The following is a 17665-nucleotide window of genomic DNA, read 5'->3' as shown; positions in this document are numbered from 1 at the left end:
GACGATTAAAGAAGGGCAAATGTTGTCCCTAGCATAAAGCCTATCAATATTAAGGCTTCTTAAATCGAAACATGTTGGTTAGTGTGCCGCTGGTGGTTCTACCATCACAACATTTAAATTTTTTGGCTAATGAAGTTTTCCTTGGATTTTACTATGTTTGTCTAGCTGGAATACAACTCCTCCCTTCATTTGAAGCTTTGATTCTTCTGGGCGAGACTCAGTGCCTACATCCTGACAATGTGGTGAACTGATTTCTTTCTATTTTTCTATCTTTAAAAAAGGAAAGAAGATGCATCCAGGAAATTACAGGCCAGTGAGCCCTACTTCTATGCAAGAAAAGATCTTTGATCAAATTATTAAACAAGATTTATGTAAGTACTTGAATAAGAATACAGTTATTAATCAGAGCCAGCATGGGTTTGTAGCACACAAGTCATACTAGACTAATCTAATTTCCTTCTATAATGGAATCTCTGACTGGGTAGATAAGGGAAATGCGGTAGATATATCTCAACTTCAGCAAAGAATTTGATAAAGTATCTCATGCTATCCTTATTGAAAAAATGACCAAGTATGCGATTGACAAGGCTACAGTTAGGTGGATTCATAGAATTGTGATCGTATTCATAGAGTGGTGATAAATGGTTGCACATCCAATTGGAAGGGTGTTTCAAGTGGGGTAACACAAGGCCCTGGCCTGGCTCCAACGTTCAACATTTTTATAAATAATCTAGATAAGGGAACTGAAGGTAAACTAATAAAATTTGCAGACCACAAAAAGCTAAGAGGTTCAGCTAACACTAGAGAAGACATAGAAAAGATTCCGAAGGATCTAGATAAGCTTTAACAATGGGCAGCGCCTAATAGAATGGTATTTAAGACCATGTGCACATGTTCAGTATTTGATGAGTTTTTTTTTTACCTCAGAGCACCACTTCTGCATTTTTCACCCACTCCTGGTTTTGGCTTACAAATACTGAGGTAAAAAACTCACCAAATATTCAACATGTGCACATGTGGGAGAAATGCAAGATTCTACATCTAGACAAGAAAAGAGAAAATTACATCTATAGAATGGGAGGAATTGGACTAAGCAACAGCAAGTGTGAAAAAGACTTGGGTATACTAATAGATCACTGACTGCACATGAGTCAACAGTGTGATGCAGCATCAAAAAAGGCAAACACAGTTCTGGGATGTACCAAGAGAAGCAAAGAGTCTAGATCACGTGAAGTAATTATTCACTACTCCTCCTTCGTCAGACCTCATCTGGAATACTATGCCCAGTTTTGGGCACCACATTTTAAAAAAGACATTGAAAAACTGGAGTAAGTTCACAGAAGGTCTACCAGGATGGTAAGTAGACTGCAAAGTATGTCCTACGAGGAACAGTTAAAGGATCTGGGAATGTTTAACTTGCAAAAAAAGAAGACAAAAGAGGAGACTTAAAGAAGATGACCCCATACTTGGACAACTTCTTCTCATACCTCTCGCTTGGCACCAATAAAATAATAAAGCCTATACTCTCCTCCCGTGCTGGTGCCATTCCCACAGTGTCGTAACTAGTTCTATCATGGCTCCCGTGCTGTTGTTGTGAAATGTGACGCCAGTGCCCAATCAGCGTTGGCGTCACTGTCCCTGCCCTCGGACAAACTGAATATGAAGAGGAAGTCCAGGGTTCATGTTCGATATGTTCGATTTGTCCGAAGGCGAAGACAGTGACGCCAGCGCAGATTAGGCGCTGCCGTCATGTGTCACAACACCGCACGAGACCCCAGGGAAGAGAGAGTGCTGACACCGTGAGAACGGTGCCGGCAAGGGAGGAGGGGAGTATTGCACAGTGAAGAGTTGCACACAATTACCCTGGAGGTCTCTTCCAAGTCTAACATTCTATGATTACAGGGTATAAGTAAAAGTTTTGTAAAGTATTAAGTAGGCAATGTTTCAAAAATCACTTTATACTGTTTTCATAATGTATTTGTACTTTGATTTGTCTTTCCACTTTATGCTCAAATGCCCAAATGAGAAAAACACACTGAAAATAAAACCACTGTAAGCCTCTTACCTGGTTCCAGTTTAATAACTTTAATTGCTGCCAGTTCTCCGGTGTTGACATTGCGAGCCTGCAAAACAAAAAGCAAACAAAACCATTAAGACAAGTCCTAAACCCATCAAACAAAATGACTAAACCGCTCCGTAATGAGAACAAAGTTGCAGAAACGTGTAAAGTATGAACCATAATTCAATTTTCAAGAAGGTCAATAAATCCAGAGCTTAACATTTTCTTCCACTGAATTCCAGACATGTTCCTAGAAGATGGCATGTCTGATATGTAGACTTACGCATGCAGCATGTCAGCCATGTTTTTTGGCTTTCTCTCTGTAAGGCTATGTGCACACGTACAGGATTTCTTGCAGAAATTTCCTGAGCAAAACAGGACATATTCTGCAAGAAATCCGCATGCGTGTTTTTACCGCATTTTACCGCGTTTTTGGTGCGTTTTTTTTTTGCGGATTTTTGCGGAGGTTCCCAATGCAATAATATAGTGGGAAATCCGCAAAAAACCCGCAAAATTAATTAACATGCTGCGCTTTTTACCGCGATGCATTTTTTTTGTGTGGAAATAAACGCATCATGTGCACAAAAATTGCGGAATGCATTCTAAATGATGGGATGCATAATGTATGTGTTTTTTTCGCGTTTTTATAGCGAAAAAACGCGAAAAATCTGCAACGTGTGCACACAGCCTAAGGCTGGAAAGGCACATGCAAATTTCACAGCAGTTTTCTTTAGTTAGACAGTATATCTCAGTGTGGGAGCTATACAATTTATGATGGCTATAGACTGGGGAAAAACAGATGCATTGGCCAATATTGGCCAAGAACGATCTGGCAATTCAGGACTCCCACCGGCCTGACCCTTTGTTCTCATCGGAAATAAGCTGCTGCCAGATTTGCCCAACAGACACCTACTACATTGTCACCACTGAAAAAGCTGGACTGTTTGGCTGACGGCTATAAAGGTCTATCCATACAAGATAAAAAGTCAGCCAAAAATTGCTGCAAAATCTGTAATAAATCACTGTTGATTTCACATACAAAGGGGTGAAATTCATGGTGATTATTAGCAACAAAGACTAGCATACAGCTGATGTGACCCCCGCACTGTGCTCAAGTTTCATCCACAAGGTTGGTGCTATAATGAAGCTGTGAATTTTATATGCTAAAAAATGCCCAACTTTTTTGCCAGTATGGCCATAACCTACATATGGAAAATAAAATAATAATTATGTTATTAACAACAATAAATCCATGACCAGCTTTTTTCTACCTAATCTGAGAACAGCATGATGTAAGGGCTGAGACCCCGATTCCAGTGATGTATCACTTACTAGGCTTGTTAGCGTAGTTTTGATAAAATTACTGTTTAATCAGCAGATTATCACTATAGGACTAGTAAACCTGCTGCCATGTAGTCCTCCATATTCATGAGCTCTGTATAACCCCACTCACCAGTAATTGTCAGCTTTGTGTACACTGTGCATAGGCAGAAAGCTGCCAATCAGTGGTGTAGGCGGGGTTTTACAGGGCTCTTCAATCAGATAACTGGTACGCTTGCAGCAAATAAAACAGTGATTTTATCTAAATGACAGCCAGCAGTCCAGTAAGTGACATTTAGCTGGAATCAGGGTGTCGGCCTTCACATTATGCAGGGCTCGGATGGGACAGCAAAGACCTGCCGACAGATTCCCTTTCTGTGACGCTTAAACAGAACATTATACTCTGGTAACTGGATAAATTAGGTGTGTTATCCTTAATAACCACATAAAAGAAACATCTTGGGGCTCCTCTTTTTCTGAACGGCTGCCCAGACCTAGATGGCCAAGTTTTTATCCCAGAGCTACACCCTGATCACAGTCGCACGCCACACATTTCTTATGACCCACGGCGTGATCTTGTCGAGTCTCCATAAGATGACTTTGAGGCCTCCCACGATCTAAACATAAAGACAAGTTCCAGAAAAACATAACAAATGTCCCCCCTGTACCAATCTCATGCCCCCTTTGGTAAGAAGCTTCTTGCCCGCGAGTGAACACTGTGCAGTGGAATGGAGGTAATACGTTAAGCATCTTAGCTGACCTTACTTGATGTGCTATGACAAAACTGTCTGTTCGGGTAATGTCATACCAAGGCGTTCAGACTCGAAGAAGCCAGATTCTATTTATACCCAAACCAGACTTCATTTTAGGTAATTAACTGCAGGAATAACAGATATCAGGGAAGAGGTCCAAGGCACAGAAACCTTTCCTCTCGGTGCTAGGACTTTTGTAAGGTGTACACAGTTGTGAGCCTTCTCGTATGGTCACAGGGTCTCCTTCATTTCACTTACTGGCACTTTAATTCTACAGTTTAGTTCACTCCATGGGAAAATACAGTGTCCTGATTCCTAATGGGACCAAAACTTAATTCTGACCACAAATTGGCAAACAGACAGCTCCCATGGACAAGCGCACCATATAGTGTTATTCATTCTGGAGAATGACCAGCTTCACGTCCTAGAAGGAATGTCCCACTAAGGTTCCGGTGAAGACTACGACTTATTCTCTCGTTAGTGCAATGTTCAAGGACCAAATCTTGGTGAATAGCTATATCTTAAGTAACATAACAAGAAAATATGGTGGACAGTCTCTAAACCACGGCCACCACTGCGTTATTAAGCTCTTTCAGTCTTCGGATCAAGCTTCGATGTAAACTCTATGATATCACATTGTGTAAAAAAAAATTAAAAAAAAGGTAAAAAATCATAATCATTGCCCGTTGTATGAAAATTTCTGATGCCAGTCATTTGGGCAATACTACTCCATGGAATAGTCACAGTCCAGTTATCGATATGAACTCGCCTCAGGTATATCGGAGCAGTGCACACGTCACTCTCTCAGCCTTAGGGCTCACTCACACATCCATTTTTCACATGAGTGTGACCTGTTTTTTTTTTTTTTCAATGATAGCACATGAAAGTCTATGGGGCAGTTCAGATGTCTGACTATTTACTGACCGAGTAATCAGTGCAAAATCACGGAGGCATGTCCGATCTTGATTTGAGTGTTGGATCAAACTCGGCAATGAAAGTTTATAGGTACTTGAAAAAAAATAAAAAATTGGGAGATCACTTAATACCATCCATGTGCCCTCCATTTTTCACGGACTGAGATAGGAGAAGGTAGAGAATTTTAAACTGATGAGCGTCTGACCAAACGTTGATGAAAATAACTCATGAAACTCAGTCTGCACGTCCAAAACAGTGATGTATGAATGAGGCCTTACATAAGCGAATGCATGAGCAGATGAAGAGGAGACGAGAACATCTTCTTGCTGCACATGCTCAGGAGACATGGATTAGCCCGAACTGCATGTGTAGTCCGTGGAACAGTACCACCCAAATAGCCGGGGGTACGTAATTTGTACACAGAGAGTGGACGACAATTGGTATAAATTTTTTACACAGTAAAAATATCATACAGTGGATGTAAAATCATAAAACTAGTGAAAAACACAACGCTGTAGTGGAGGTGGTAGTTTAGGGGGTATAAACCAAATGATGGACCCCTTAAAGCACTACTCTAGTGCTTACCAGCCATCGTCTTCACCTTCTATCAGTGCCACTCCAGTCCCGCGGCGTCATCTGGTGACCGCGACTTCTGACTGACCGGAACTCAGAAGTAAAGGTCACAACCACTAAAAAAAAGCCTATGGGAACCAGTACGAAGCGATCACAGATTTGCATTGAAAAGTGACCTCCGCCTCACTCCAGCAAACACTGGAGCGATCCGGCAGGTAATAAACTGCTGGAGACCAACAGGAAGAGCGGCGATAGAAGGTGGAGATTAATGCACCACTCCAAAGCTGCAATAAAAAACAAAACAATGGAGCGGCGCGTTAAGAGCTCAAACGGACGTGTAAATTAAAAGAGTGCCATCTGATGTTTTATCACTCGGACCAGTGTTATACTATGGGGCAGTACAGATCTGAGGTTTTTTTTCTCATGCAGATTCGCCATGGAAAAAAAAAAAAAACGCAGCATGCTGCGAGTGGCTCCGGAAATTGGATCACACACACACCCATACACGTCTATGGTTACGTGTAAAACATCGGACTGCTCTCAGATACAGACAATGGAGAAGAAAGATGGAGAAATAAAGAAGTTCTCCATCTACTCTGCACCTGTGAGAGAATCACATCACAGTAAAATGACACTCGGATGAGAGACTGATCCACGCGTCATTACTATAATCAAACTGATTTTCTCGGGAGAGAGACTTATCGCCCTTGTGAGCAAACCCTAAAAGTGACTATCCCAATAGGACAAAAGAAAACACTTTATCTTCCCTGGCAGAGAATGTGAACGCCAGAGATGGGTAGTGCCTGCTTTATTTGCATGGGTGCATGGAGTCACAGATTACGGTAAAGGGCCCCTAGACAACAGTGTGTTATGAAGGGACAACCCCTTTTGAGCTAAAGGAGGTCTAAAACTGCTGATAATGTTTTAAAAAAGTGAAGGAAAAAGCTCAACAGCATGTAAAGGGGGTTCAATGTGCCATACAACTCCGTAGGATCTCCGCTCCGATGATATAAACATCAGCGGGCATCTTTACGGTTGGCAGACACCAGAGCTGTATGATCTATGGAGCTGTGTGCTCATACCCAACTATTACCAACATCCCTCCAAGCCCCAATAGTTATCGATAAGTAAAAAGGATGTGAATGTCATGCTATGTGTGCACAGCAATCGCAACGTGTGCATAGAATTGTGGTCGGCTGGTATAAACAGGTCATTAAAAGACCACCAATTATTATTGCCTGGATGTTAACGTCCACAGTGGAAGAAGATTTCTGCACATGCTGGTAAAATACATTTTTCTGCAATCCCTAATACAGATATTCCCTTTTAATACATTTCATGACATGTTGGTCCAATATGCTTATCTTTTCATTGTGCTTTTTTTTTTACATTTCTGAGCATTTATATTAATGTGGATTAATTATTATTATTATTTATTATTATAGCGCCATTTTTTGATGGCGCTTTATATGTAAGGAGGGGTGTACATAATAAAAACAAGTACAATAATCTTGAACAATACAAGTCACAACTGGTACAGGAGGAGAGAGGACCCTGCCCGCGAGGGTTCACAATCTACAAGGGATGGGTGAGGATACAGTAGGTGAGGATAGAGCTGGTCGTGCAGCGGTTTGGTCAATTGGCGATTACTGCAGGTTGTAGGTTTGTCTGAAGAAGTGGGTCTTCAGGTTCTTTTTGAAGGTTTAGATGGTAGGCGAGAGTCTGATATGTTGTGGTAGAGAGTTCCAGAGTAAGGGGGATGCACGAGAGAAATCTTGTATGCGATTGTGGGAAGAGGAGATAAGAGGGGAGTAGAGAAGGAGATCTTGTGAGGATCGGAGGTTGCATGCAGGAAAGTACTGGGAGACAAGGTCACAGATGTATGGAGGAGACAGGTTGTGGATGGCTTTGTACGTCATGGTTAGGGTTTTGTACTGGAGTCTCTGGGCAATGAGGAGCCAGTGAAGGGATTGACAGAGGGGAGAGGCCGGGGAATAGCGGGGGGACAGGTGGATTAGTCGGGCAGCAGAGTTTAGAATAGATTGGAGGGGTGCGAGAGTGTTAGAGGGGAGGCCACAGAGCAGGAGGTTACAGTAGTCGAGGCGGGAGATGATGAGGGCATGGACTAGGGTTTTTGCAGATTCTTGGTTTAGGAATGTACGGATCCGTGAAATATTTTTGAGTTGGAGATGGCAGGAAGTGGAAAGGGTTTGGATATGTGGTTTGAAGGAGAGATCAGTGTCAAGGATTACCCCAAGACAGCGGGCTTGTGGGACTGGGGAGAGTGGGCAGCCGTTTACTGTAATGGATAGGTTCGTTGGGGAGGTCGTGTGAGATGGGGGAAAGACGATGAATTCTGTTTTGTCCATGTTAAGTTTTAGAAATCTAGCGGAGAAGAAGGATGAAATAGCGGATAGACATTGAGGGATTCTGGTTAGTAGGGTGGTGATATCTGGTTCAGAGATGTATATCTGTGTGTCGTCAGCATAGAGATGATACTGAAAGCCATGAGATTCTATGAGCTGTCCCAGGCCAAAAGGTGTAAATGGAGAAGAGCAGGGGCCCTAGAACTGAACCTTGCGGGACTCCGGCAGATAGGGGGCGAGGTGAGGAGGTGGTGTGTTAGTGGGAGACGCTGAATGTCCGGTCAGTTAGGTATGACGAGATCCAGGATAGGGCCAAGTCTGTGATGCCAAGGGATGAGAGGGTCTGCAGCAACAGGGAATGGTCCACTGTGTCAAAGGCAGGGGACAGGTCCAGGAGGAGGAGGATAGAGTAGTGCCGCTTGCTCTTGGCAGTTAATAGGTCATTGGTGACCTTAGTTAGGGCAGTTTCAGTGGAGTGGTGTGACCGGAAGCCTGATTGAAAGCGGTCGAAGAGGGAGCAGGAAAATAGATGGGAGGACAGTTCAAGATGGACATGTTGTTCCAGTAGTTTTGAGGCATAGGGGAGAAGTGATATAGGGCGATAGCTAGATACAGAGGATGGGTCAAGAGAGGGCTTTTTGAGGATAGGTGTGATTGAGGCATGTTTAAAGCTTGAGTCTAACCCTTATACAGCACAACCCTTATACAGTATTTCTTCTTACATAATTAAGGAAAATCCCAAAAAGATTATTCAATTTTATTGAATTGGTACAGTAACAACAAATACATACTGTTAAATAGAGGTAAAGATCCACCATTGACTCATATGACTTATAAAATCCAACATCTGAGTAATGTATTTTTATGGCTTTTAGAGGTTTTTTTTTTTTTTTTTAGCTAACGTACTATTAGTAATGTGGCAAGAATTCTACATATCTCATTCCCAAAAATATTACATCAGGGTGCTGATGTCTTAGCAAAATGTAAAGTATCACCATGGCCTAGGAAAAAAAAAAAAACAGTAATCACTGATCTGTTTTGCAGCTGATGGATTGGTACTGTGCTGACACTGACAGCAGAGATGGAGACGAGCAGCTGTGCAGGAGTCACGCTGTGCCAACGTCCATCTCAGATGGCAGAAGTAGGCGGCACTAATGCCGGAACATGGCATTAACAAGAATAAAGCCAGATCCTGGAAGGACAAAACATGGAGTCTTTCCCAAAGGTTTTGTTCTGAAAGTGTTGGTCCTGCCGAGCGTTCCAGGCATTAAATATAGAGCTCCCGTATAGAGCCGCACTCCAGGACTCTGCTCGTGACTTTATGGTATTCTCGCAAAAATCTGATAAAAGGGGAGAACTGCTGTAAATGACTCCATATTATCACCAGAGACATGTGCTTAATGGTATGTCAAATGCCTAAACATCATCTCTTTAGGAAAAAAAAGGCATCCACGGCTGAGTTTACCCTAGAACAGAAAACAAGGTGCCACTCTTCATTACGGTGCACAAACAACATCTGTAATGAATGTACTTAAGGATGAGCACCGAGCAAAGCGGCTTGTTTGTCTGTCGGCCTGTCTTGAATTCCCAGGGATTATTTCAGTCTTTAACCACATTACATCTCTCTGCATTGTAAATGGATTTGCCATCAGTGGATTAGGAGGACTGTACACAGCCTTGTTAAGCTCAACAACATAATAATAGACAACATAAAAAAGCTGCATACCTGCAATAAATCTACGTGATGAAGAGGACAGGAATGGCGGGCTTTTCTATAACCCAGCAATGACTCATGCACCACTGGTCAGGAATGACATGTAAATGAAGGCAGCGGGAAAGAGCGTTCCTGAATTTCCCCCAAACTGTAAACTAATGCCAGCATCTCCGTGGCCAGCTCGTGGACGGACAGCCATGGGGACACTTAGCCGACTGTCTGTACTACTTACAGGAGTAGCCTCTTTTAGGGCATTTTTCGGATCATCCTCCTTCTCCTGACCATCACCAATAGGAAAAAGAATGAGGGGCACGTATATAACTTGTATCAATAGTGGCCTACACCCCAGTGTTTAGGCTCCATCAAATGACTGGGAGGGGATATTATGTGTTATAAGCTTTAGTGATGAGCGCGCGTGCACGGATAAGGCGTTATCCATGTTCGGGTGCTAACCAAGTGTCTTCACCGTGCTCGAATAATATGTTCGAGTCCCCACGGCCGCTTGTCTCATGGCTGTTCGACAGCATCAACATATGCAGGGATTGCCTGTTTGTTAGCCACGAGACATACAGGCGCAGGCATTTGAACATATTTTCGAGCACGCTGAAGACAGTCGGTTAGCACACGAGGATGGGTAACACCTTATCCCAGCACGTTCGCTCATCACTAATAAGCTTTCCTGGACCACACATGCATACATGTTAATTTAGTGATATGGAAACAGCTTATCTATTTCTGTATACCCCCATTGATACCACATTGCCTTTACATCCCCCCCTGATCATGGCAGCACCAGTCTGACTCTTGGGACCCCCAACCGATCCAGAGCTCCACTATCACAGTGGATGGCTGCAGAAGTCATATGTTGGGATGGCCCTTCATTGCTAGGTCTGAGAGTGTAGTGAGGCACTAATAGGTTTTTAGGAGAACAGTATAATCCGTTTGTTTTTCCTTTTTTAAATCTTATAAGCGTCTGTTACATTTTACTTTAAAACTGAAAAATCCTTTTTAATTGTGTTGTAGGAGAACGCCCAGATGGATCACATACTAAAATTATAAGTACATAGCACTCCTTATCTGGTGCTAATCACTGATGATACTCGGGGATTATAACCCTCCAGACCTGCATTCACAATTCTGGGCTCCTATGAGTCCATCATTCCTGGGAAAGATTTCTGTACAGTATCGAGTAGACCACAGTTTGGATGTTAAGCAAGCCTAGGAGAAAACAGAATTGTGAACGCAACAATGTGCACGATGTTGCTAAAAGCCATGCTATGACGGCAATGTAGTACAAGGTTAGCCAATTTAAAATGGCTTTCCAGTATTGTTTATAGGTATTCCTTCCTCCGGCAGTGGGAAGAAATACCTACTAAAAGTTATTAATAACCACATATATTTAGCCCTGAAATGTGCCCTCTACTCCAGCGCCACCGGTGGGAAGAGATATGTCCCAATCGCCAGTTACCTGACCCTACAGTCAGTAAATTTCTTTTAAATAAAGTCAGAAATCCCTTTTAAAGAAGGGGATTGCCATTGCTGGACAATAAAAAAAACAAAAACACGAGGTAGAAAAAAAATTGTCGCCACAGAAAATATAAAAAAATACAAACAGGTTCTTCAAAAAAATTGGTTCCACCTTCCATCTTTGACAGCTACCAGGGCTGGATGTCAAAGATCTGGCGCATGCTGATAGCTGCCACGCTTTCAGTAAATGCCGTTTGTATTGCCATTTACCTGCAGATTAACCCTATATCAGCAGGTAAATAGCATTTTCCGAGGTGACAGGTTCCCCTTCCAATCTATTTGTACTAGTCGATTTTAGCCTGAATGTGGCTCTACTATATACAAGTCAAGATGCGCTTGTCTACTGACCCATTTACACGGCCCAACAAAAACTGTTCGGGGAAGAACAATTATTAATACAATTGCTATTCGCAGTGATTTCCCCATTTATACGTGACGATGTGCTGTCATAACTGATCGTTTTCATAGCTTTCTAATGCCTGTAAACCACAAACACTGCTCAATGTGAAGGCCTATATAATAAATGAGGTTTTACTGATGGGCTAGCCCCAGAGCAAGAGAATTATAATATTTGTTACTTTTTTATTAATGAGAAAAAAATGATAACATCCGCAGGGGATATAATATTTAAGACATGCTTCCTTATGGCATCTTCTGTGTGCACAGCACAATATAGAGGGTGCGCGTTATGGAAACCGCATTTCCAATGAAGTGATGCAGGCCAGCCTTGCGCCCCAGAGTGGCATAGCTACTATATACAGAGCCTTATCTGTGTATATGGAGAATGGTGTTACCATGCAGACTCATTTCGACCTTCTGCCGTACAAGAAAGCCGTCATTAAATCTACCAGACTCCGCTAACCCTGTTCCAGTCTACACAACAAAGCTGCAGTAGACAGGAAATGACAAGTTATTGTGTCCACTGCAGCAACCAATGGAAAAAATGGAATAGTGCAAGATTTTTTTTAACACACTTAATTACTAGAAAATAATAATAAAAAAGAGCAGCAAAAAATTAATACCAAGCATTAGAATAAAAGTGCTTCACATAGTTATTTATTTTAGGATTATGCATTTCCGTTCACTTACGGGCTAATAACACTTGGGCACATAGCTACAGGAAAGCATACAAGATTAAACTCCAGCATGAGTTTTGCATATCAAAGCAATGTACATAACTCAGATAAAGAGAGCTCCGAAAGTACGATATCACATAATGACCACCGTTACCATGGCAATTATGGTATATCACGGCACGTTCTCATAACTTTATCGGAGGCTACATTCTACTGAACACAACATTTCTGTCCCTTGATCCTATTCGGTCTCAGATCAGACCTCTCTCTGGCTATTAGGCAACTGGCTGCAGCAGAACCCCTACCCCAAAGCTGCCAGTTACAGGAGACAAACCACAACCCTTTAGGAAAGGATGAAGACTGAATAAAAATCAGCATTACAGCTCGCTCACACACCTGTCGATTCTCCATGTCAGACTCTGAGTGTCACCATAGTGTGATTCTATTCTCTTGCATGAGAGAATTGTAGCAAAGGTGCGGAGAAGATGGAGAAGTAAATGTCTCCATCTTCTCTATTGTCTGTGTCCAATAGGCTTGCATTGGTGCTCGTGATCAGACTATCGGATGCACTCGCAGCATGCAGTGATTGTTTTCTCATGCTGAATTGCCATGAGAAAACAATCGCAGATCTGAGCTTCCCCATAGAATAACACTGGTCCGAGTGCTATCCGATAAAACATTGGATAGCACTCAGCCGTATAATACGCTACTGTGAGCGAGCCCTTAGACCGGGTTCTATCGTCTACAGGTGCTTCTCACAAAATTAGAATATCATCAAAAAGCAAATTTATTTCAGTTCTTCAATACAAAAAGTGAAACTCATATTATATAGTCATTACAAACAGAGTGATCTATTTCATGTGATTATTTCTGTTAATGTTGATGATTATGGCTTACAGCCAATAAAAACCCCAAACTCATTATCTCAGTAAATTAGAACCAAAAACACATGCAAAGGCTTCCTAAGCGTTTAAAAACGTCCCTTAGTCTGTTTCAGTAGGCTCCACAATCATGGGGAAGACTGCTAACCTGACAGATGTCCAGAAGGTAGTCATTGACACACTCCACAAGGAGGGTAAGCCACAAAAGGTCATTGCTAAAGAAGCTGGCTGTTCACAGAGGGCTGGATCCAAGCATATTAATGGAAAGTTGTGCGGAAGGAAAAAGTGTGGTAGAAAAAGGTGCACAAGCAACCGGAATAACCGCAGCCTTGAAAGGAAAGGAAAAGCCATTCAAAAATTTGGGGGAGATTCACAAGAAGTGGACTGCTGCTGGAATCATTGCTTCAAGAGCCACCACACACAGACGTATCCAGGATATGGGCTACAAGAGTCGCATTCCTTGTGTCAAGCCGCTCGAATAGAAAAAGGAAAGACCAAAAAAAAGGATGGTGCGCACACCTGATTCAAAGTACAATAATAACAATAATGTAAAAGATGTAGCTTTATTAGGAAACTCGGACATACAGAACCAAACATTTAAAAGCATTTAAAACATGGTAATCATCCATTAACCCTGAATTACATATGTGAAGCAGCAAGCTTGTAGAGATCCACTAATGTGTGCTGAGCCAGTAAAAATCAGCAATTAGCAACAAGATGCAACAAGATGCATTGAAGAACTGATATAAATTAACTTTTTGATAATATTCTACCGGTAATTTTGTGAGAAGCACTTGCATTTGTCAGTCCCCACGCCAAAAAAAAGAACAATTTTTCAACCTCTGTGTCATAAGTATGCCCCTTTTTAACATCTGTATGGCATATTATAAGACCACATGCAGTTTCCTATGTTAACATTTATAAAAGAGATAGAAAAAAAAATAGATGACATATAGACTGAGGCCATATGGCATCTGCATTTTTTAACATACCCATTAAGTTTAATGGGAGATTATTAGCCGAAAAATGTACCAGAGCAGCGCATGCTATGATTTTTAATGAGCAAGACATTGGTCCGTGTGAGAAAAACCTTCATATGAACTACCTTATTGACTTGCATTGGTCCTTAACCCATCCGCTCGGCATACAAAAAACCACAAGAACTTAAAATACACGTGTAAATGTTCCCTTAAGGCAGGGGCGGGGAATCTTTTTTTCTGCAAAGAAATATATATATATATATATATATATATATATATATATATATATATATATATACATACACACACACACATACTGTATGTATATATATCTCTCTCAAAGCAATCTGTGAGAGGGGGAATAACACGGCACCGGGGCTGGATCGCCACTATCGATATACCTTGCTTGATAGCTCCTTAGAAGTTTGGTTAAAAAAGGGAGGAAACAGGGAGCTGCCAAATATATACCACCCTTCAGGGCTGTACAAATTGTGCGCTAAATCTGCCCACAAAGTCCGTCCTGATGCTGGCACTGGTGTCAGGACGTAATCTTTTATTGCTTGCGCCTCAGCGTTCAGCAGTGAACATTGCGTGCATAAGCTCACAGGGCAAGAAGAAACTAATGGGAAGACGGCCACCAAAATACAGTGCCGGCCCAAGCACTATGGTGCCTGGGAATCTGCCCCGATGCTGATCTCTCACTTAGGGCTCATTTCCACATGCGAGACATACGTCCGTGTCTCGCAGGTTAAAACCCTCTTCTGGCGCCGGCACTTGGGAGCGGAGCGTGCAGCTCCATGTGTTGCTGTGCGGCCGCACGCTCCGCTCTGGAGTGCCGGCGCCAGAAGAGGGTTTTAACCTGCGAGACACGGACGTATGTCTCGCATGTGGAAATGAGCCCTTAGTCTTCATGTTTGATTTGTCTGAAGGTGGAGACAGCGAGCGCTGATTGGGCGCAGGGCTCATGTGTCATAACAGCAGCACGGGAGCCCCGGGAACGTGCGTGCCGACACCGCTGGAACGGCACAGGCACAGGTGGGGAGTATCAACTTTTTTATTTAATCGGTGCCAAACATTTATAATCAAAAAAGGGTTGTCCAATTAGTGGACAACCCCGTTAACAGAATTATATATATTTTTGCAGGAACAGATTGAGCATAATCCTTGGGATTTCTAAAATTCGGCTACTTTTAGGTGCTGACTGCTTTCCCTGTATGGTAAAGGCTGAGATAGCGGACAATCCCCAAGCAAGACCACCACTAAACTCCTAGGCATAAAGTAAGTAAGGAATGAAGAAAAAGAAAAATAATACATACCGTATATATACACTTGTAAAGAACCATGGAAGAAATGGAGCAAAAATAAGAATATACAATGTTGTATACAATATAACAATCTATTCTCACAACAGTCTGCATTGCAATTGAGCTCAGAATATCATGCTCTGAGCCAGACAAGCATAGACAGGTAGAACTGCATGTACAATGTGATAAAAATGTAAGAAAACCTGATGTTGCTTCAATTTTTCGTTTTCTTCTTATAAGTATATCAATGTCGTACACCATTAAATACATAATTTTTAGGACATATGCCAAAACTCAAAAATGACAACGAAAAAAAAGGGAGTGTTCGTTAAACTTCAGCAAAGTGCAACAGCGAAATACTTATTCATGCATTTCAACAGTCGCCAAAACTTGCATTCTAGATAAGTCATAGTGGTCTTAAAAAAAAGGATTAGGGATTATTTTTTCTTAAATGCATGTATTTTGAGTTAAAAATCATTTTTTCTATTGTGTTTCATTACAAATTTTGCTTTTACAGGCTTTTTGTTTCCATGCACATTCAACTTTGGTATGTTCTGCAGCCATAAATCAGCTGAGAGGAGCTCAGAAATGACATAAGAGTCGCAAACTTTCCTGTTAGGCCTCTTTCACACTTGCGTTTTTCAGCTCCCGTCACAATCCGTCGATTTTTGAGAATGCAGGATCCTGCATTTTCCCATACACTTGTATTAGCGACAGATTGTGACGGATGGCCATCTGTTTCATCCGTCTTTCACTGGATCCTGTGTAAAAAAAAAAAGAAAAAGGTCTGTCGGGCAGAGAAAACGTTCAGAGGAACGTTTAATCTGCACGTCGGAAAATCGGTCAGCGATGGATCCTGCGCTGCCCGTCGTTGGCTATAATGGAAGCCTATGGGCGCAGGATGCGTCGCTGACTGTGAAAAGCAGGAATCCAGCGACGGGTCCCACCTTTTCAAAGAGAGCATGTGTGAAATTCTCTCTCGCTCTCTTTCTCTTTTTACTATTGATGCTGTCTATGTGAAAAAAAAATTAAAAAATCACAGTATTCTCACCTACCGACGTCCCGCGCAGCGTCACCAATGCTCCCGGCAGCGTTACTTCCTAGTAATACATTGCGAAATCTCGAGAGACGTCGCGGTCTCGGAGCGACTTCTAGCGAGATTTTGCAACGTATTACTAGGAACGCTAGCTGCCGGGAGCATCGGTGCGCGGGATGCCAATAGGTGAGAATACTGCGATTTTTAATTTTTTTTAACCTGGTTTTTTTAACCTGGTTTGTGTTGTGTATGCGTTTTCGCAGCAGAAAACCACTGCGAAGACACATACACAACAGGTGCACATAGCCTCGACGGGTCCGTCAGAAAGACGGGCCCAGTGCACACGTTTTCCACAATCTGCACAGGATCCGTCATTTCAACGTCTTCTTGATGGATCCTGTGCAGATTTGGAAGACGGAAGTGTGAAAGAAGCCTTAGACTGTCAGAATAAGCTCAGTGATAGATTCTCAGCTAAATAGGTCGGTGGCTTTCTCTCAAGACAGAAGTGTGGTCAGTGTGAGGAAAGCTGCACTTTAAAGAGAAACTGGAGTGCTCTTTACCCGAGAATCCAGGAATGAATTGGTTCTGACAGTCAAAAATTAGTCTCCTATCTGTCTTTTTCTTAGGGTACCGTCACACATTGAAATTTCCATCGCTACGACGTTACGATTCGTGACGTTCTAGCGATATCGTTACGATATCGCTGTGTCTGACACGCTACTGCGATCAGACACCCTGCTGAGAATCGTACGTCGTAGCAGATCGTTTGGAACTTTCTTTCGTCGCTTGATCACCCGCTGACATCGCTGGATCGTTGTGTGTGACAGCGATCCAGCGATGTCTTCGCTTGTAACCAGGGTAAACATCGGGTAACTAAGCGCAGGGCCGCGCTTAGTAACCCGATGTTTACCCTGGTTACAAGCGTAAACGTAAAAAAACAAACAGTACATACTCACCCGTCGGTGTCCTTCAGGTCCCTTGCCGTCTGCTTCCTGCTCTGAGTGCCGGCCGGAAAGTGAGAGCAGAGCGCAGCGGCGCTGCGCTCTGCTCTCACGGTACGGCTGCACTCAGAGCAGGAAGCAGACGGCAAGGGACCTGAAGGACACCGACGGGTGAGTATGTACTGTTTGTTTTTTTACGTTTACGCTGGTAACCAGGGTAA

At 42.5% G+C, this 17665-nt stretch overlaps 1 protein-coding gene across 4 annotated transcripts in view; it reads right to left on the bottom strand.

The window, feature by feature from the left end:
- MAP4K3 (mitogen-activated protein kinase kinase kinase kinase 3) overlaps positions 1–17665 on the bottom strand; it is a 306530-nt gene that overhangs the window by 224208 nt on the left and 64657 nt on the right. For all 4 annotated transcript variants that reach the window (XM_077282921.1, XM_077282922.1, XM_077282923.1 and 1 more), the window contains exon 2: positions 2066–2123. In XM_077282921.1, the coding sequence (XP_077139036.1) occupies positions 2066–2123 (58 nt within the window). The remainder of the gene's footprint in view (positions 1–2065; positions 2124–17665) is intronic.

The sequence above is a fragment of the Ranitomeya variabilis genome, chromosome 2 (genome assembly GCF_051348905.1).
Source record: "Ranitomeya variabilis isolate aRanVar5 chromosome 2, aRanVar5.hap1, whole genome shotgun sequence".
Lineage (NCBI taxonomy): Eukaryota > Metazoa > Chordata > Amphibia > Anura > Dendrobatidae > Ranitomeya > Ranitomeya variabilis.
This window is presented reverse-complemented; position numbering and strand designations above follow the sequence as displayed.